The 20,918-nt window shown below is 48.4% G+C and overlaps 1 protein-coding gene across 8 annotated transcripts in view; it reads left to right on the top strand.

The window, feature by feature from the left end:
- Positions 1–20,918, top strand: part of C17H16orf95 (chromosome 17 C16orf95 homolog) — a 193,875-nt gene that overhangs the window by 3,622 nt on the left and 169,335 nt on the right. For 5 of the 8 annotated variants that reach the window (XM_028478067.1, XM_028478068.2, XM_028478069.2 and 2 more), the window contains exons 2-7: positions 3,143–3,197; positions 3,955–4,095; positions 9,113–9,259; positions 10,125–10,161; positions 12,935–13,148; positions 17,860–17,982. In XM_028478067.1, coding sequence (XP_028333868.1) covers positions 3,143–3,197; positions 3,955–4,095; positions 9,113–9,259; positions 10,125–10,161; positions 12,935–13,148; positions 17,860–17,982 — 717 coding nt within the window. Of the gene's footprint in view, positions 1–3,142; positions 3,198–3,954; positions 4,096–9,112; positions 9,260–10,124; positions 10,162–12,934; positions 13,149–15,169; positions 15,283–17,859; positions 17,983–20,596; positions 20,905–20,918 lie in introns of those variants that run through there. The other 3 variants (XM_055079139.1, XM_028478073.2, XM_028478072.2) reach the window with 3 other exon arrangements.

Genomic DNA, 20,918 nt, shown 5'->3' with positions numbered 1-20,918 from the left:
AATACAAATCTGATCTTGTGATAAAGATCACAGAGAGGCAGAAAACATTCAATTTTACTAAAATGTGAAGACAAGCATCGTGTCTTCATTTCGGAAACTGCCCAGAGCGCACACGTGCGAGGCGGAGGAAGGAGACCAACGAGCAGAGAAACGGGCCGAGCGTTCAGAACCGCACGGCATCACTTGATGTCAGTTGTTTTGAATTCCACGGTCTTCGAACCCCCAGGCTGCTTAAGAAACACACATTGTCTAAAGTCACAATTTGAGCCCGATTCAGCCAGTGACATTCGGGGCGCCCGGATAAATTTGAACGTCAGAAAAACAACGACTTCAACTACAAGTACGTCCCGGGTCCTGCGTGGGACACACTCCTACCAAGATGCTCCCCGGTATCCGGAATCGGTCCTGGGCCGGCACCGCGCCCCTGCGGCCTCGGGGGGGTGGTCCCATCTCTTTCTCTCCTTCCAGGGGACAGAGACCCCGGCTGGTGCGCCCCGCGGCCCCGCAGGCCCGTCCATCGGAAATGGTGAGCGGGCATTCCCGGGAGTGGGGGGTGGGGGTGGGTCTTCCGGGGCCGACGCCCATCCAGGCCAGGCCGGGGCCACAACCGAAACGCGGTCACCCGCGCCGGGGCCGACCTCCGCTCCGTCCCCCGGGCCGGGCCGGGCCAGGGCCCCGGGTCCCAAGCCCCGGGCCCCGCCCCTCCCTGCCCCGCGCCTCTCCGCTGACCCCGAGGTCCGTGGCGCCAGGGCCCAATCAGCTGCCAGGTAAGTGCCTAGAAGGTAGCGTCTGATTGGCTGAACGAGGGCCAGTCAGCGGCGTGCGCAGAGGGCCGTCGCCGGAAGAGCCTGGCCTCTGAGAGGCGGGGGGGCGGAAGAGGAGGGGCCTGGGGGGGGGTCGGAGGAGGCCTCGGGGAGGTACCGGGCGGAGAGAGGAGGACCGTTTGTGGGAGGGGTGACACGCGTGGGCCAGTCCCCGCTTTCGTCACCGCCGTCATCGTGAGCTTCGTCACCCACCTCACCACGACTTAAAGTCGCGGCGGGCACTTCCGGGAGCCCTCGGGTGTCCGTTTGGTCTGTCAGCGCGCACTCACCTCGAGCGCGTCATGACAGGCAAGTGCTCCCTCAGTCCTAAACTCTGGGCGACCATTCCACACCTGGGGGCCCGGCACCCGAGTCACCTGAGGGAAGCCGGACCCCGAGTCACCCGGGGAGGCCGGACCCCGAGTCACCCGGGGAGGCCGGACCCCGAGTCACCCGAGGGAGGCCGGACCCCGAGTCACCCGGGGAGGCCGGACCCCGAGTCACCCGGAGGGAGGCCGGACCCCGAGTCACCCGAGGGAGGCCGGACCCCGAGTCACCCGAGGGAGGCCGGACCCCGAGTCACCCGAGGGAGGCCGGACCCCGAGTCACCCGAGGGAGGCCGGACCCCGAGTCACCCGAGGGAGGCCGGACCCCGAGTCACCCGAGGGAGGCCGGACCCCGAGTCACCCGAGGGAGGCCGGACCCCGAGTCACCCGGGGAGGCCGGACCCCGAGTCACCCGGGGAGGCCGGACCCCGAGTCACCCGGGGAGGCCGGACCCCGAGTCACCCGGGGCGAGTCACCCGGGGGGGCCCGGCCCCCAGTCACCCCGGGGAGGCCGGACCCCGGGTCACCCGAGGGAGGCCGGACCCCGAGTCACCCGAGGGAGGCCGGACCCCGAGTCACCCGGGGGAGGCCGGACCCCGAGTCACCCGGGGGAGGCCGGACCCCGAGTCACCCGGGGACGCCGGACCCCGAGTCACCCGAGGGAAGCCGGACCTCGAGTCACCCGAGGGAAGCCGGACCCCGAGTCACCCGGGGAAGCCGGACCCCGAGTCACCCGAGGGAAGCCGGACCCCGAGTCACCCGGGGAAGCCGGACCCCGAGTCACCTGGGGAAGCCGGACCCCGAGTCACCTGAGCGAAGCCCCAGGACCGCCAAATCACCCTGTCCCATAGAAGCTTGTACCAGGTAGGCAGGACAGATACCATACCTACATCATGTAAGCCCAAAAGGGCAATTCATTGTTTCATCTGAGGATGTCAGGAGTAAGTCGTCAGAAATGGATGTATCCAGATGCTCAAGGACGGTGGTCAAGGACTGTTTGTCTCCATCTTCGGCTTTGCTTTCTTCCCCTCCTGGAGGCAAAATGACCACCAAGACCTCCGGAGGCTTACAGCCTCAACAGAAAAGGACATTCCCTTTCCCAGTAATTTTGACACAAAGTCCCAGAATGGGTTTCATTGGGTTGACTTGGGTTATAATACAATTCTGAGCCAGCCTCTGAAACTATCTGGCTTCACCTTCTTGGCTGGGGTTGTGGCCCCCCCGCAAGGAAACAGCAATGCTGTCATGAGCGTTTGGGGGCTTGGGTGCTGTGCAGGGCAGCATCCCACATCCTGTGTTGTCAAGGATCAGCTGGGAGAGGTGAGCTCAATGCCCTGAAGCTATTGCTGTAAGGAGATAGCAATAATAGTGATTATTATGATGATATCACTTTTACCATTTCCATGTTACACATTGCTCGCAGGGAAGCTGGTCTTTGCTTTGTGTTGGTTTTATGCCCACTGGACACTCTCCAAACAGTGGCCAACATTCTACAACTTGTTTTGGGGAGAATGGGAAGAGTAACAGAGTCTATGCAGCCCCAAATGCTTTGTCATCCCAGGTTTTTATACTGCAAGGAATTTCATTAGATGTAGAGCTTTGACGATATTTTCCTTCAGTATTCCAAGTCTGCTCAGGGTGTCTGTTAAAGCATCATATATGTTATGGTTGGCAGCTCCACGTCTTGGAAAATTCTCACCAGGTTGGAATGTTCCTGTCTTTCCCAAAGGGCCTAGCACGGGTTTAGCTGTAGTGTGCCTGAAGCACGTAGGTTTGGGGATGCAGGATTCCGCAATAGCTTGACATCTGGGAACCCCCAGACCTTAGCATGTGAATGTGCACATACCTGCTTCTATTGTCACCCCCTGCCCCCTCTTAGGCTCAGAATGATAACCCCTTCCACTCTTGGGGTTTAATGGTATGAGCCAAGCTGGCCCAGGCCCTCACCCTAGTACTCCTGCTCCCAATTTACACAAAGCCCAGAACTTTCTAAGCCTTCCTGTTCTTTTCTAGGGAAAGAAGCACATTTCAAACTTTTGGGGAAGAAGTGTGTCCCATAGATCGTTCGGTAAGGAAAGCAAATCTCAACTACTTTGCCCCAACTCTGACACGGCCCTGTGGGGTGGGGAGAGCAGAGAATGTGGGTCCAGAAGAAGCATCTCACGAGAGGGCGTGTCAGACAGGGGAGTCCGTGGTTTCAGGGACCATGCAAGCCCCCAAATCTCTATGTAGGGTCACCCACTGCCTTCCTCACCGCTCAGTTCTTCATGACAGGGATTCAGGAGGCCTGGGAGAACCAATGTTGCCCCTTAAAGTATCTGCTCTGGGCATCAGCTCCATCTGCCCCTGGAGAGGACGACTTTTTCTCTCCTCCTGCCTGTGGGTGTGGCGGGGTCACATGGGATGGTTGTGGAAGCCTTTGCAAACATAAAGCACTGTATGTAGATTGACGTGGATTACCACAAAAAGAGCAATCATTCCCCCCCAGCCCCTGCTAGAGTTGGTTGTACTTCCCCATTTTTAGGGGGGAAATCCAAGACTTGCTCATGGTAAGGTGGCTGTAAGTGGTCGCACATCCCAGCATACCTGGTCTGCAGGCTCTGGTGGTCCCCCTCTAGTGACTTTGGAGGGCCTCAGGGCAGTCCGAGATAGCCTGCCTCTTTGTGAGCTTCGGGAGCTGAGGCTCCTGTCCCTGCACCGGCCCCTGGATGCCCTGTCTTAACCTTGCTCCCTCTGAACATGGATTTATTATTTCAGAGAGTACCTTGACTCACATCACTAATGCAGCATCACATTCAATTCTTTTTTTTCTGCCTCTTGTTCAGATGTGTCCTGTCCCCAGCTCTGTTCACCGAGAGCCCACCTGCTGTGAGTGCCAGGCCAAATTTGAGGGCCGCCTGCCTGTGCCCAGGGCCGAGGCACTGCTGCCTTACTGGGTCCCTCTGTCCTTGAGACCCCAAAAGCAGGTAGGTGACTTGAATCAGGGGTTCAGATATATGGAGATACGATTGGCATATGATAAATGGCACATATGTAAAATGTAGTGTTTGATAAATCGTGACATATGCACACACCTGTGAAACCACCACAGTTGTGACAATGTACAGTCATCTCTAGGCATTCAAAGGGGATTGGTTCCAGGACCCCTGTGGATATCAAAATCCAGGGTGCTCAAGTCTCTTGTATAAAATGGAGTAGTGCAGTACATGTACGCAACCCTAAAAGGTTTCCTTGTGCCCTTTTGAAATTCCACTCAACCCTCTCTGCCCCGCGGTCCTCAGGCGACCGTGGATCTTTTTCTGTCACTATAGATTCATTTGCATTTCCTTGAATATTATATAAATGGAAGGCAGCTATGCTCACCACTGTCCACCAACTCACACTATATAAATGGAATCATCTAGTATGTACTCTTTTTGTCTGGCTTCTTTTACTCAGCATGATTATTTTTCATATTCGTCCATGTGGTTGTGTGCATTGATAGTTCTTTCCTTTTTACTGCTGAGTAGCGTATCATTATATGGATAGACCACAATTTATCCATTCATCCAGTGAAGGATGTGTGGATCATTTCCAGCTTTTTCTATTTTGTCCAACAAATAAAGCTGCTGTGAACATTTGTGTACAAGTCTTTGTGTGAACATGCCTTCATTTTTCTTGGGCAAGTATGTAGGAAAAGCATTGCTGCATCGTATGGTAGGTATCTGTTTAACTTTTTAAGAAACTGTCAACTGTTTTCCAAAGTGGTTGTACCATTTCACAGTCTCTCCAACAATTTATAAAGTTCCAGTTCCTTCACATGTTCACTAACACTTGGTTTGGTCAGTCTTTTAAATTTTGGCCATCTTAAAAGGTGTGTATCTCATCGTGTGTGTGTGTTTTTTTTTTTGGCCGCACAGCTTGCGGGGTCTCAGTTCCCCAAGCAGGGATTGAGCCCATACCCTTGGCAGTGAAAACGTGGAGTCCCAACCACTGGACCACCAGAGAATTCCCTCTCATTGAGGTTTTAACTTGTATTTCCACAATGACTCATGATGTTGAGCATCTCATCATATATTTTTGCCACCTGCATATCTTACTTGATTTATGTCTTTTTTTTGCCCCTTTAAAAAAATTGGGTTGCTTTTTTTAGCTTAGTGAGTTTTGAGAGTTTTTTATATATCCGAATACAAGTTCTTTACCAGATATTTAATTTGCAAGTGTTTTTTCCACGTCTTTGGCTTGTGTTAATTCTCTTATCACTATCTTTCAAACGGCAGAAGTTTTAAATTTTGATGAAGTCCAATTTATCAATTTAATCTTTTCTGGGTCTTGGTTAGGCGTGCCTGTCCCCAGCACAACAATGGATCATGCTTTCTATGCATTTCTAAGAACCTTTGCCAACCCAAGGTCAGAAAGGTTTCTTCTATGCTTTCTTCTGGAATTTTTTATAGTTTACTGTTTATATTTAGGTCTGTGGTCCATTTTAAGTCAGTTTTTGTATATGGCATGAGGTATGGACTGAAGTTCATTTTTTGCACATGGATGTCCAGTTGTTCTAATACCACATATTATAAAGCTCATCCTTTCTCCGCTGACTTGCCTTTACACTTTTGTCAAAAACCAATTGTCCATATACACGTGGGTCTGTTTCTGTTGTGGTATTCTGTTTGCTGATCTGATTGTCTGTCCTCGTACCAGTACTACACTAACTTGATTACTGTGGCTTTATAATTATAAAAAGTCTGGAAATCAGGTAGTGTTAGCTCTCCAACATTGTTTTTCTTTTTCACAGTTGGTTATTGTAGGCTCTTGGCATTTCCACGTGAATTTTAGAATCAGTTTGTCAATTTTTTACAAAAATGTCCTACTGGGATTTTGATTGGGATTGTGTGTAGATCAATTTGAAGAAATTGTCTTCTTAGCCATATTGAGTCTTCTGATCCATGAACATGGTAATTTCTATATTTATTTAGGTTTCTTTAATATTTCTCAGCAGTGTTCTGCAGTTCTTAGTGTACAGGTCTTGCACATCTTTTGTCAGTTTTATTTATAAGTATTTCATATTTTTGATGACATTGTTCTTAAAAGTCAGTTTATGTTTGCTCATTGCTGATATTTAGAAATACCTTTTATTTTTATATTTTGATCTTGTATCCCACAATATTGTTAAACTCATTCTGGTAGCTGTTTTTATAGATTCCATCAGAATTTCTGCATGGATGATTATGTTATCTCCAGGTTGAGATGGTTTTATTTCTTCCTTTCCAATCTGTATGCCTTTTATTTATTTTTCTTGTCTGATACACGGATAGAACTTCTAGTAAACTATTGAAGTGGAGCGGGGAAGACAGACATCCTTTTTTTCCCCTGATCTTAGAGGATATGTTTGAGTTTTCACCATTAAGTATGATGTTAGCTGTAAGTTTGGATGCCCTTTATCAAGCTGAGGAAGTTCCCTTCTATTGCTAGTTTGCTGAGAGCTTTTATCAGAAATGAATGTTGGATTTTTCCTGTGTCTATTGAAATCATTTTATAGTTTTTCTTTTATGGTTTGTTAATGTGATGAATTATACTGATTGGTTTTCAAAAGTTAAACCAACCTTTCAAACCCATTTAATTATGATATATTAATCCTGGCATCGTAGAATCAGTTGGGAAGTATTCTTTCATTTTCAGGAAGACTTTGTGTAGAACTGGTATTATTTCTTCATTGAGTGTTTGGTAGAATTTGCTGGTGAAGCCATGTGGGCCTATAGCTTCCTTTGTGGGAAGGTTTTCAACTACAAATGTAATTTCTTTCATAGATACAGAGCTCTTTAGTTTATCTATTTCTTCATGAGTGAGCTTTAGTAGTTTATACCTTTCAAGGACTTTGTCCATTATATCAGTGTTTTTGAATTTATTGGCATAATGTTGTTCATAATATTTCCTTATTGCCCTTTTAATATCAGTAGACTCTGTAGTGATTGTAGAATGTGGAATCTCTCGTTTCTTGTTTTTTAATAGACTCTCAAAGGGGTCAGTGTATCAAGATGACTAAGTCATATTGTTCTAGGCAGAGGTGATAGCCTCAGTCCCTCCTGTTGGTCATTGTATCATTTGAAAGTTGAGCAGAGTAAGTATTATCATCTCCCTTTAGCAGATGGGCAAACTGAGGTCCAGAGAGGGACGGAGGCTTGTCCAAGATCACACAGTCAGTCCATAGCAGATCAGGGATTAGAATCTAGGTCTCTAGCTCTGATTCCAGCACTGTTCCCACTGAGTTTTGTTGCTGGGTGTCAGGGGTAAGGGTGGAAGGAATATAGAAGTCAAGGTGCCCAGCACATCTCACCAGGGTGACTGCCCAGCCTCCCAGCTGGTCTCCTTGCCTACATCCTTTCTAACTCTTGACTGTCCATTTTCTGATCTATAGCTGGTGAGCTTTCAAAACCATATATCTGGTCCTGTCACTCCCCCGTGGAGACCCATTTCCCTCAGAATGTGGACCAAACTCCCTGACACAACTCTTGGGGTCCTTCTTGACCTTGCCCCTGCCTGGATATCCAGTCCCCTTTCTGCTTGCTCCTCAGGCTCCTGTTCCATCAGAAGGGAAGTGTTAGGTGCAAGAAACAGAAAACTGACCCACAGTGGGTTCAACCAGGGTCTTTGGTAGAGAGAGGATTCTTCTAGGATTGGTTTTTTGGCTTTATGATGTCTTCAGGGACCCAGATTCTCTTCATCCTTCCACTCAGAGTGTTTGTGCTGTCACTTCTAGTGTTTTTAGATGGTGGCCACGTGTCTGTTTTACACCATGTTACACATGGCAGAAAGTGAATCTTTTGGAGTCTTCCAAAGGCTTACTCTCCCACTCTCTTTTTCTTCTCAGGTATAAAACATTCTCAGAAACCCCGGTTGACTCCCCCCCACCCCCCAACCAAGACTCTTTGCTGGCAGAGTGGGACTGGCTGAACCCTGGGGCCTGGCCGCTTTGCCCCATGAGCAAAATTGGTTTCTTCTTAATTTATTTATATTTTATTCATTTATTTTTGGCTGCATTGGGTCTTTGTTGCTGTGCATGGGCTTTCCCTAGTTGCGGCGAGCGGGGGCTACTCTTCGTTGCGGTGCGCGGGCTTCTCATTGTTGCAGAGCACGGGCTCTAGGTGCGCCAGCTTCAGTAGTTGTGGCACGTGGGCTCAGTAGTTGTGGCGCACAGGCTCAGTAGTTGTGGCACACAGGCTTAGTTTCTCCACAGCATGTGGGATCTTCCCAGACCGGGGCTCAAACCCGTGTCCCCTGCATTGGCAGGCGGATTCTCAACCACTGCGCCACCAGGGAAGCCCCCGCTCCACCTTTAAAAAAATGTAAATGGTAGCATACAGTGCTGCATTTCCCACTTAATATCGTGTCTCTATGCTCATTCTGTGTCAGGACAGACAGGTCTGCCTCATTCTTTCCAAAGGCCACCCATTCCCTCTGTTCCCACGTCCATTATTTATTGTCCCTTATTATAGGCATTCAGGCTATTTGGTCACTACAGCCAGTGCTGTACTGAGTGTTCTTGAGCAAATGCACATGTGTCCTCCTGGGATACAGTCCTAGGAGTGCAATTGCTGGACCAAAGACTGTCCATTTTAGACTCTGACCAATGTTGTCAAGATTCTGGCAGAGCCCTCTCTCTAGCCGAGAATGCTGAGGCTCAGAGAGGCTAAACGTTGTGCCCAAGGGTTGTTCCTGGAGGCCGCCAGGCTCAGGACAGAGCCAGGCCTCCCGACTCCCACCCATGTGTCCCGCCACAGTACCACGCAGATGCCCCACTGCAGAGGTGCAGGTGGTGGGTCGTGAGGGTGCCGGCCACTCCTGGGAATATCATGGAGTGGGGACCTGCTCCCTCAGCTGGGCTGTTGGGGTGTGCTGTGGGCGGGGCATAGGAGAGGCGCTGTCCAGGGCCCTGTCCCCGAGGCTGAGGTTGTCTGGGGCGTGGCTCCACCCTGCTTTGGACCTTCTCTTCCCTTCCTCTGTTAGATCCAAAAGATGGTCCGGTTTTATGGCCCCAAAACCACCAAGGCTTGCCTCTGCCCATGCCACCACTTTGGGGGCCGCCTCCCGATGCCTAGGGATCAGGCCGTGATGCCCTACTGGGTGCCCCAGGTCCTGAGGTCTCACAAGAAGGTAAGAGGGAGGCTCGCATGGCAGCAAGGCCTGAAAGTGAGGGGCGGGCTAAAGAGGGACCCAGAGATGAGGGGGAAGGGTGCTGGGTTCTTTCCCCACAGTGGCCTCCATTGATGTCTGGGGGCCTTCTGGAAGCCGTGGCCCAGGGCAGCAGAGTGCAGGAGGCAAGTGGTACTCAGGGCAGGCCCAGGTCAGGTGTCCTGGTGGTGTTGGGAAGGGTGGGGTGCACTGCTTTCTGATGAGGGTGCCCACTGCTGCTGTCACCTTTCCAGCCATCTCTTCTGTCCCCTTCTCCTCTCCTGCCTTCTCCTCCCTCTTCCCTCTTCTTCTCCACCTCCCTCACCTCCCTCCCTCTTCCTTCCCACCCCTCCTCCCTCTCCTTGCCTCCTCTCTCCCTCAGCTCTCTCTGCCTGTCTGAGCATTCTGCACTTGTAGCCCCAGCCTGGCAGGCCTGGAGGGAGGGTGCTGGGGAAGGACCACTGCTCGAGTGTCTGTCCTTGCTCTTTGGCTCTGTCTGGTACCTTCACAGCTCTGGGTTCCAGGTCAGCAACTGTGGTGGGAGATGGTCAGCCAGGTCCAGCCCAACTCAGCTCCAGGGCCACTTCTCTCCCTTGCTTTCTGAGTGTCCTGGAGTTAGAGGCTTCCTTCTGCCTTCACCCACATTCCAGCTGCTGGTTTTCTGTCATCAAGTAGCATACTGCCCCCAGAATTAAGACCCAGAGGCTTTTTAAAAGGAGAACACAGCTTGCATTCTGAGCTGGCCATGGACCCCTTCCAGGGGGTTTCCAGGCCAAATCACTGGGACCCCTTCTTGGTGGATCACTGGGGCTGACACGCTTGCCCACATCCTTATCTTTTATCTTAGGTGGTGAAAAGGCAGCAGAGTTTTAAAGGCATCCCAGGTAACTCATTGCTCACGTGTCTCATCCCTTCCCTGTCCCCAAGGAAGGCGGGGGTCTCATGAACATCATGATGGGGTGGGGGAAACTTCTGTCATCCCAGATGGGTGTAACACAGAGAAGACCACAGACTGGCGCACACACCACTTCTCCCACCCCTACCCTCACCAGGTATCACTAATCATCCCCCATGTTTTCTCAATGAACCCAGAGAAGACTCAGACTCTACCAGTTATCAACGTTGGCTCTCAGGATGAAACCAGTTTGCATCCTGGGGTTAGGTGGTATCTGAAGTGTTTTTTAAGCTCTAATCTTCTATAATTCATGATATGGTATGTGTTGTATATAAATATGTATTTATGACATAGTATATATGTTTGTTGATGTATTCCTACTTTCATATATTCATGACACATTATATGTTCATGGAACCACATTTATGCATATAGTCATCATACAGTATATTCATACATTCATATGTTCATGACAGGCATAGCACATACTCGCATGTTCATATGTTCACAGTGCAGTGCGTAGTCATGACAAGGTGTGTTCGCATATCCATATATCTGTGGCCTGATGTATGCATGTACTCACGTGCTCAGTCATGGTGCACCAGGAGGTAGTGTCTCCACCCGCACCTTTAATTTCTTTGTCTCTAAAATGAGTGGAGGTGCTTTCCCTTGCAGATGGCCGACACGTCTGCTTTCTCTGCATTGCCTGTGAGCAAAGGAGTGGACGTTTTGTTGGCTCAGATCACACTCTCCCCTTTTCGTGCTGGGGCCAGAGGGCATAGTGAGTCCCCTTGATGGACTCTGTGAAGGAGGGACTGGACGGGCACCGAGAGGTTGGATGTCTGACATGGGGTTCCTGTGATGTGCAGGTGATTTGAGAGGCCCGCCCAGAGGCACTCAGCTAAGGGGGAGAGTGCTTGGGAAACAAGCAGCCAATACCCCACACGCCTACCTCTTCATGCAGAAGATACCTAACTTTTTCCTGACTTTAAAAGTAGCACAGTTAGGAGGAGCACGAATTGTCACAGCCTTTGGCAGGAGGTTTGGAGGTATCTATCAAATTTTATAATGTGCACAATCTTTAATCCAACAAGCCCACATCTGGGTAATACATGTAGACACTCCACGCACGTCTGTCTGCAGCAGTGATTTCCTTGGCACAAAACTGGAAGCAACTTAAGTGTCTCTCAGTGGGAGGATGGACATGAATGGGGGTGCCTTTGAAATGTGGCACCAGCTGCCTAGAGTTCGCAGCTGTTAAGGACGATGGAATGGACTCCCACACACATTGCAGTGTAGGAAAAGAAGTCATTGTAGCCCAGGCAATAGGACTCCATTAATGTCAGTTTTAAAAATGAAAGCTCTGTTTGTGCGTAGGTGAAGGTTGGTGTCATTTGTCTCAGCTGACAGTCACAGGTAACCCCTGTGGGTGGGGAAGGGGGCAGGTCAGGCCCAGCAAAGAGAGGCTCTTGGTAGGGTGCGTGATGAGCAAAACAGGGAGCAATACGTTGCCTCAAGCTTCAGGTGGAAGAGCCAGAAATCACTTTATCAAAAACAAAAAACAAAAACGAAGAAACAGAAAACAGGCAGTAGAACGAGAACCACCTGAGAAACTGCTCTTCTCACCCTATAATCACTGATTTATGGGCTTATTTTTATTGGTTGTTTTTGGCTTTGAACACGCTGCACCTTTAAGAAAGTCTAAAAGTTCAGTCAGTTTATTGTTGAATCATGCATCCACTGATACGTTGTTAAAAACCAGTATTAATTTTTACTCCAACCATTGTTTTATAGTTCAGGTGATTTATGTTAATGTTTCAAGCCTCAAACCCATTCAAGCCAGAAGGTGTCCACAGGACAGGAGTGAGAGTGCGAGTCTCACTGCTGCCAGGAGGATAGGGATCCTTCTCTCCTTGAGCTGAGCTTTGTACAGAGTGACTTAAAAATATGGGATGGTTCCCTTGGCCTCAAATCCAGCTGATTTCCATTTTAAAGAGAAAATCAGTGTTTCTGATCTTGTTTTCTCCTTGTAAATAGAGGGCTCATGTGCTTTTCTTCTTTATGCTTTTGTGGTAGAATTTTGTGTAAGGAAAATATACTTTATATTGAGCGCATTTTATATTAGAATAATTAGAGTATACATTTTATAGTAGTAGCATATTAATAGTGTAATAAAGTAAATAAGAGATATAACATCAAGAGGGTCACATGTGACAAAAGCAGGTCTTGAAAAAGCTAAAGAGCATCAAGGAGATGGAGATGTTTGAATTCTGTTTGTGGATGTGGTGGTTGTTAACTTCTTATTATGGGAAATTTCAAATACTCCGCTAAAGCTCAAGTTCCCGTCACTCATCTCTAGCCATGATCAGCTCCTGGTAGATCTGGTTTCATCTGTGCTTCACCCACTCCATCCCCACCTCCAAAAAAAAAAAAAAAATGAAAAAGATTAATGTGGAGCATATCCCAGCTAACTACCATATCATTTCATTCATAAATATTTCAGTAGGCAGCTCTAAAAGATAAAGACTCAGAAAACACAGCCACGAGGCCCCACAATCATCCTAGAAACAAACAAACAAACAGCAGTGCTCTCTTCATCTCAGTGGGCGCCAGGTCAGCGCCCACACCCCTGGGCTATGACCTGCCTTGTTGGGACATCTGGTTTCCTTGCCCTGGGTTCCAGAGGGCTCTCTCATGGGTGCCGACTTGGGAGCATACTGTCCCCACACCCCGCCGAGGCCTGACTCGCTTTCTCTGCCTAGAAGTCCCCCTGGACGTGCGCTCTGGGTACAACCGCTGGCGAATCTGTGACGGGGAAGGGTGCCGTCTCCTCAAGTGGCAGCAACTCCAGGCCCTTCACCAGGCTGAGCCAGTGTCCCCGGGGCAGCCAGCAAGCCTCCAGGCCTCCCTCCTGCCCCTCAGTCTCAGCCTCCTGACCCTCCTCCAGGCCCTATTGAGTGTCATCGTGGCCATCTGGTGAGCAAGTGCGGGTGGGGCAGTGGTGGCCTTGGGCTCATCTCACTCCCAGGGTTTAGTTGAGTTGAGGACATGGGAGAACTTGGTTGTTGCTCAGCAGAGGGTGAGAGATGAGCATGGCCATGATTACTGTTACGTTGTTACCATTGTCTGGACTCTTGCTCACACCTGACACAGGTATCTTCTTCCAGAAAATGCAAGGGAAGAGCAATCCAGATACGCCAGGGCCAGGGCCGATGGTGGGGAGGTGGGGCATCTTGGGACCACCCACCTTTCTTTCCTCACCTCTTCCCTGTTCCCAAGTTCCCAAATTCCCCTGCCCCCAAAAGACCATTGGTTCCAGTTTCTGCAGATTTCTGTTGTGTTGGGGTTGGAAGTGGATTTTAAGCCAGCTCGACCAGCCAGCCTTCTGAGGTCTGAGCACACCGCATCCTCGGGGGGACCTGCTGCCTCTCCCCCAGCCCAGCCCCAACCATCAAGGCTCCTTATTGAAAAGCCCTTTCTCCGGCCTCGGACCCACTGTCCTTGCCCAGGCCTGTGTTTCTCAGCTGGAACCCCACTCAGTCCCCCACCACCACCCAGGAAGCCTCCAGGGCGACTTCAGTTTCAAGACAGGGTGTCCCCTTACCTGGTTGTTTGCTTTAGTTTTCTGGGAAAAAGCTCTCCTCCTCCTCCTCCTCCTCTAAACTCCGCTGACCCAGTTTACCCATCTCCCCAACCATTACCCCCATCCACCCCCTTCTTCCTGTTTCTTTTATCACACCTATATGTAAATACGTGCAAACATACACACACAAATATGTAAATATGCAAATACATATCAACATGTAAATGTGCACAATTAGAATTTACATATATTGACTTGTTTGCTTTTTGTCTGTCTCCTCCACACAGTTGTAAGGGGAATGTTCTAGAAAATGTCCAGTATCTGAAAACAGTTTCAGATGTCTTCTGCCCAGTTTTCTAGTTGTTCAGACGGGAAGGTAGCCCTGTCTTGGTCCCACCATCTTTGTCTGGAAGTGGAAGTTCCTCTCCCAGCATCCTGCTTGTCCACTCTCCTAGTATTGGGCACTCCCTGCGGTCACATGTGATGCTGTGATGCACATCTGCATACAAGCGCCTACATGGACGTGGGTTGCAACTTCTCTAGGGCGAGTGCCCCCAGGAAGGGGCCGGGCGGGGGTCTGTCAGCTTTGCGTGATCTGTGAACCTTAGTGGGGCAGCATTGTGAGATTTCCTTCATTTTTTTTTTTTTTTTTTTTAAGTTTCATCTTTCTGTCTGTGTTTGCCATCTCAATGTCAAATTTAGTTGGACTCCCTGGTTCCCACTCTGGGAAGAGCAAAGAAAGAAACTTGTCTGTAGATGGTCTGTGTTAAGTAGTTGGTCCAGGTGGGCCAAAGGAAAATTGCTAATGCTTTTATAAGAGGTGTTTGCTTCTGAGCCAGGATCTTAGGGCAGAGGTCAGGCACCAATCACCTGTTTAGGTGAAATACCTTACCTGCCTGAGGTGTACATGGGGTGCCCTGTGAGATCCCCCAAAGCACACGCCCAGCTTATCTCAGGAGAAGCTGCTGGCCCATCTGCTGGCCTGGCAGAGACCTGCTAGAACTTCAGAGGCCTCAGGAGATCAGGTGAGCTCTGAACTGCCCGACAGGGAGCCCTGAAGAGTAGTGATGAGTCAAGCACTTGCCTTCTTGGCTGGACTTGCTGTAGCCTTCGTTTTATTTCATTCCTTCCACAGTTCTGCAAAGCTGGGATTCTCCTTGGAATTCCAGAAGGGGAGTGTGGGCTCTGGGGGTTGAGTGCGTCGCCTCAGGTCCCACAGCTGGAAAGTGAGCCAGCCAAGGCTGCACCCTGTTTTCTGCCTGGGCTCCTCAGGGACCAAGTGTACATCCTGCTCTGTGGTGGGGTTTCCTTCACCCTCCACCGCTCGGAGGTTCCCTGAACAGGCCCTGCAAGGGCAGTGTGGTTTCAGTTTGGGGGGCAGTTCCTAGTAATTGCCTTTCTCTTTGCTTTCTAGCCAGTTTTTTTGGGTTTGAAGTTGGAATCAACAGCTACTGTCAAGAACATCAACACAAATGTCAGTCATACTCAAGGTCTTTAACGAAAGCCATCACATCAGGAAGAGTCTGTAATAGCCACTGTTTTCTCAGATCGTATAATTCACACCCAAGAGTCAATCCAAATTATTTATCATGAGGAGATTCTTAGTTGTAGTGGAGTTGTGTGAATGCGGGTGGGATTCCATTATGAATACGGTCAATAAATGTTATTTGTGAAACTCTTAAAGTGGCTACTTTTAAAATGATAACCTCTGATTTTCCTTTGTGAAGGTGGGACTTGTTCTTCACCTCTGTGTCCCTGTGGGAGGGGGGCCATCTCTGGGTCTCTCTTCCCTTTGCAAGGACAGCAGATCCGCTGGACGAGGATCCTGAAATGGTTTTAGCACCTGTTTCATGTGGGTCTCACTTAAGTAACATAAAATTGCGTGTAATTTGAATGTTTAAAAACAAATATCATTCACATACCATAAAATGCATCTTTTTACTGTGTATGATTTAGTGGTTTTTGCTATATTTACAAGGTTGTGCAGTCATCACTCCTATCTAATTCCTGAGCTTTTTCGCCCCCAGAAGAAACCCTATACCTATTAAGCACTCACTCCCCCTTCCCTTCTCTCCCCACCCCTGGAAACCACTAACCTACTTTCTCACTTTTCCGACTCTGGACATTCATATAAATGGAATCATATAATATGTGTCCTTTGTGTCTGGCTTTTTTTTGTTTGGCATAATATTTTCAAGGCTCACCCACATTGTAGCATGTGTCAGTGCTTCATCATTCCTTTTTGTTTTTGGCTGCGTTGCGGCATGTGGGATCTTAGTTTCCTGACCAGGGATTGAATCAATGCCCCCTGCAGTGGAAGTGCAGAGTTTTAACCACTGGACCACCCAGGAAGTCGGCTTCATTCCTTTTTATGGCTGAATAATATTGTATTGTAGGGACATGCCACATCTTGTTTATCCATTCATCAGTTGGTGGACATTGTTTTGTTTCTACTTTTTTGGCTATTATGAATAATGCTGCTGTGAACATTTATTTACAAATTTTTGTGTCGACATGTTTTCATTCCCCTCGGGTATGTACCTAGGAGTGCTGAGCCATAGGTAACTCTCTTCAATGTTTTGAAGAGCTGCCTCAATTTTCCACGGTGGAAAACTGTACACCATTTTGTATTTCATATTCCCACCAGCAAGGTATGAGCTTTCTGATTTCTCTGTGTCCTTGTCAACACTTGTTATTATACGTTGTTTTGATTTTAGCCATCCTTGTGGGTGTGAAATGGTATCTCGTGATTTTGATTTGCATTTCCCTAATGACTAATGACACTGAACGTATTTTCATGTGCTTATTGGCCATTTGTATAGCTTCTTTGGAGAAATGTCTGTTCAAACCAATTGCATATATTTTGATTGGTTATCTGTTTCTTTGTGTCACTGTTGAGTTTGTGCTCTGTATATATTCTGGATACTAGATCTTTATCAGATAGATCTTCTGCAAATATTTTCTCCTCTTCTGCGGGTTGCCTTTTCACTTGCTTGATGATATCCTTTGAAGTACAAAAGGTTTTAATTTTGGTGAAATCCAATTTTCAATTATTTCTTAGGTTGCTTGTGCTTTAGGATATATGGTCATATCTAAGAAATCATTGCCTAATCCAAGGTCACAAAGATTTACTCATGTTTTCTCCCTAAAGATTTATAGTTTAGCTCTGACATTTAGGTCTTTGATGTATTTTGAGTTAATTTTTGTATATGGTGTGAGGGTAGGGGTTGGGGTTCATTCTCTTGCATGTGGATATCCCGTGGTCCCATATAACATTCCTGAAGTGGTATTATAGAAATAGAGAACAGATTAGTGGTTACCAGGGATTCAGGAGAGGGTGAGGTGGGAGGGATGTGGGTGTGACTATACAAGAGCAACATGAAGCATCCTCGAGGTGAAAGAAATATCCTCTCTCTTGACTTTATCAATGTTCTGCTGTGAAATTGTATTATAGTTTTGCAAGACTATAACTGGGGCAAACTGGAAAGGGTAACATGGGATCTCTCTTTCATGTAAATCTACAAATATCTCAAAATAAAAGTTTCATTTAAAAAGCAGTACAGTTTGCTTTGGAAAATTTTGAGAATAGAGAAATGTGTGATATACAGATTTTAAAAGTACTAAATTATGTACTTTTATTCCTGGGTCCTCATTTAATTCTTACAATTCTCACATTTAATTCTTGGAAGCTGAGATAATTATTGTTATCCTGTTTTTGAAAAAGGGGAAACTGTTGCCCCAGAGAGGGTCTTTTGTGGCTGCACAGGACCACACATGGCCACATGGGGTCACATGGGACTACAAGGGATCACACAAGACCACACAGAACCAGGATCTGTTCCATAACCCTGTTTCTTTTAAATGCTGATACCTTCCTAGCCTGTATCTCAGCTTCACTATTGCTGGAAGTTTTCCAGATAACAATTCTTTCCAAAATGCATTCCATGGAACATTCACTATGTTTGGTGCTCTTAGAGGGTTCCATTGTCAAATACGTTTGGGAGTGTGTACTGTAGATGTGTGTCTGAAGAGAGCTGTGCACACAGGGCATTGCCATGAGTGCTGGTTGTGTGGTGACTCTTGTCTGCTATTTCTGTGACACAGGTGTATTGGTGTTTCTCAGAGTGCCTCTATGATGCGACCCTACCACACAGCAGTAAAAGGGCCTCCCTTCCCCATACCTGCACCGGGCATTCCTCCTCTTTTGAATCTCTGCCAGCCTGAGAGGTAAAGCATGCTGTTGCTGTGTCATTTTAATTGGCATTGTTTAATTGAGGCATGAGCAGCTCCTCACAAGTTTGCTCGTGTTTGCACTGCCTCTGCTGGAAGTGGGCTGTCCATAGCCTTCATCATCCCATGTGGTTCCAGCTGAGGACAACTGACAATGCCAGTCAACATACTAAAAACAAAACAAAACAAGACAAAAGAGCGAGGCATCTTTAACTGGAATGTCCTTGGACTTTCAGCAGTAGTGGGGGCTGAGGTCATGGCCAAGGGCGTGTGTGAAGCATGGAGAGTTAGCCAGGCATAAAACTCAGCACATGCCGACTTGTGTGGGTCCCTGAGTCACTAACATTTATGAGCTGGGATGGCAATGCCCAAACCCTCATGGGCCTCCAGTTGTCATCAGTGGACAAAATTTGGGACCAAGATGTGCCATTTCATAGACATCGCTTTCTTCTCAAGCAGGTCTGACTCTACAGAAAGTGAAAGACAGTAAAATATATGTAAGCAAAGAGACAGTCAGGTGGTGACGGTGCTAGGAAGAAAGGCGAAGCAGAAAAAGGATGCGTGGTGATTGGGTTGGGGGCCTCTGTGAAGAGGAGACCCTGGGCAGAGGATTGAATAGGGCCAGTGTGGGGACAGAGTGCCAGACAGAGGCGTGGCAGGTGCGAAGGCTCTGAGGGTGGACACGCAGGGAGTGTGAAGAAGTTCAGGAGCCCAGTGTGGCTAGAGTGGAGAATGAAGTGGACTGTGGTCAGGAATGGAGGTCTGGAGGTCAGCTCAGGTCCAGTCCCGAGGCCTTGGCATCATGGGAGGGACTTAGGGTTTATTCTGACTTGGGAAAACCCTTTGGAAGCTCCTGGACTGAGTGGCATCAGGCTGGATTCTAACTTGCTCCCTCTGGTGGCCATGCTGAGAACTGGCTGAGGAGAGGTGGCCTCGCGACCTGGATAGTGGGAATGAGCCTGAGAAACTGGTGGATTGGCTGGGGTGGGAGAGCAGGGAGGAAGGAGTGGGAGTAGTGGGCACTGCAGAGGAGCTACGTGGAGGTGCTGGCGTGGCTGTTAGAACCTAGTCTGCGTGGAAGGGTGAGGTCTGGGCTAGTGGTGTAAATCCGAGTTACCAGCTGGCTTGTTTTGGAGCCCTGGGGCTGGATGCAATCACCTGGGGAGTGGGTGTGGATGTGGGTGGGGAGGATGGAGACTGAAGCAGAAGGAGGGCTGGCTGCAGTGGGTCGTGCCACCTGCACGTTCCAGGTCATCCAGGGCACCAGCAAACGGGATGTTCTCTACCACTGGGATTTTTGCATGGCAGAAAGTTGAGAATACACACCATGCAGAAAGACTGTGATCTGGTCACTAAAACGATACTTAGGTATTCCTACATGATTGAACATGTGCTATAGCAATAAAAATGGGTTCTGGTGTCATTACCACGCCTCCCCCCGCCAGCCACCACTTCCTCCCTCTTCTCCTCTCCCATTTCCTCATTTCCTCTCCTTCCTTCGCCTGTACCCCTCTTACCCACCTTTTTACTCCCCCCTCCCCCGAGTCTTGTCTCCGGGTCATCTTTCTGCCATCAGTGATCATGTACTAGAGGCTCTCTGCAGCCTAGGACGGCCAGCTTCGGGATCCCACAGTCTGTGTTCTTCTGGTGCAGAACCTTGGAGGACTTCCTCCCAGCCACTCCCACCACTGAGGAGTTGTCAGGATGCTCTGTGGCTGCATAGTCTAAACATACTAAATTCAAACCTAGCCTTTATCTCTCACTAATAATGTGGCCCTGGGCAAGTTTCCTAAGTGTCTGTACCTCAGTTTCCCAGGGGTAAGATGGGTTTACAAATATCTACATCATACAATTTGGGGAAGGATTAGGTAATGTGGTAAGTCTGAAGTGTCTGTGATATGATAAATATTCAACCTGCTGACCTCTCTTCTGCTTCCTGGTCATTTCAAACATGGACGCTGAGCTGGGTGGTCTGGTTTGAATCGTAGTTCTACAGCTTACTGTGTGTTTGGTCTGTGCCTTGGTTTCCTCATTTATAAAATGGATATAACAATAGTTCCTACCTCATAAGGTTGCTGTGGCCGTTAAATGAATTAATAATTATAAAGCAGTTTCAACAGTTCCTGAAAGATAAGTGCCAAGGAATTATTTGTTAAATAAAAACAACTGTCATGATAAAAATGCTCAACAAATGAGGAATAGAAGGAAACTATCTCAACGTAGTAAAATACATATATAAAACTCCCACAGCTAACACCATACTCAGTGGTGAAAGATTGAAAGCTTTTTCTCTAAGATCAGGAGCAAGGCAAGGATGCCCGCTTTCACCACTTTATTCAACATTGTACTGGAAGTGGTAGCCAGAGCAACTAGGCAAGAAAGAGAAATAAAAGCCATTCAAATTGGAAAGGAAGAATTAAAATGATCTCTCTTCACGGATGATTGATCTTATATGTAGGAAATCCTAAAGATTTCACAAAATTGTTAGAATTAATAAATGATTTCAGCAAAGTAGCAGGATGCAAAGTCAATACACAAAAATCACTTGCATTTCTGTACACTAACTGTGAACAATCCCCAAAGGAAAGTAATAAAACAATTCCATTTACAGTACCATCGGGCTTCCCTGGTGGCACAGTGGTTGAGAGTCCGCCTGCCAATGCAGGGGACACGGGTTCGTGCCCCGGTCCGGGAAGATCCCACATGCCGCGGAGCAGCTGGGCCCATGAGCCATGGCCGATGAGTCTGCGCGTCTGGAGCCTGCGCTCCGCAACGGGAGAGGCCACAACAGTGAGAGGCCCGCATACCGAAGAAAAACAAAAACAAAAAAAACCACATAGACTTCTGGGCTTCCCTGGTGGCGCAGTGGTTGAGAGTCCACCTGCCGATGCAGGGGACACGGGTTCGTGCCCCGGTCCGGGAAGATCCCACAT

This window comes from Physeter macrocephalus, chromosome 17 (assembly GCF_002837175.3).
Source record: "Physeter macrocephalus isolate SW-GA chromosome 17, ASM283717v5, whole genome shotgun sequence".
In the NCBI taxonomy this organism is placed as follows: Eukaryota; Metazoa; Chordata; class Mammalia; order Artiodactyla; family Physeteridae; genus Physeter; species Physeter macrocephalus.
The sequence above is the reverse complement of the archived record's forward strand: the minus strand, read 5'-3'. Positions and strand labels throughout refer to the sequence as shown.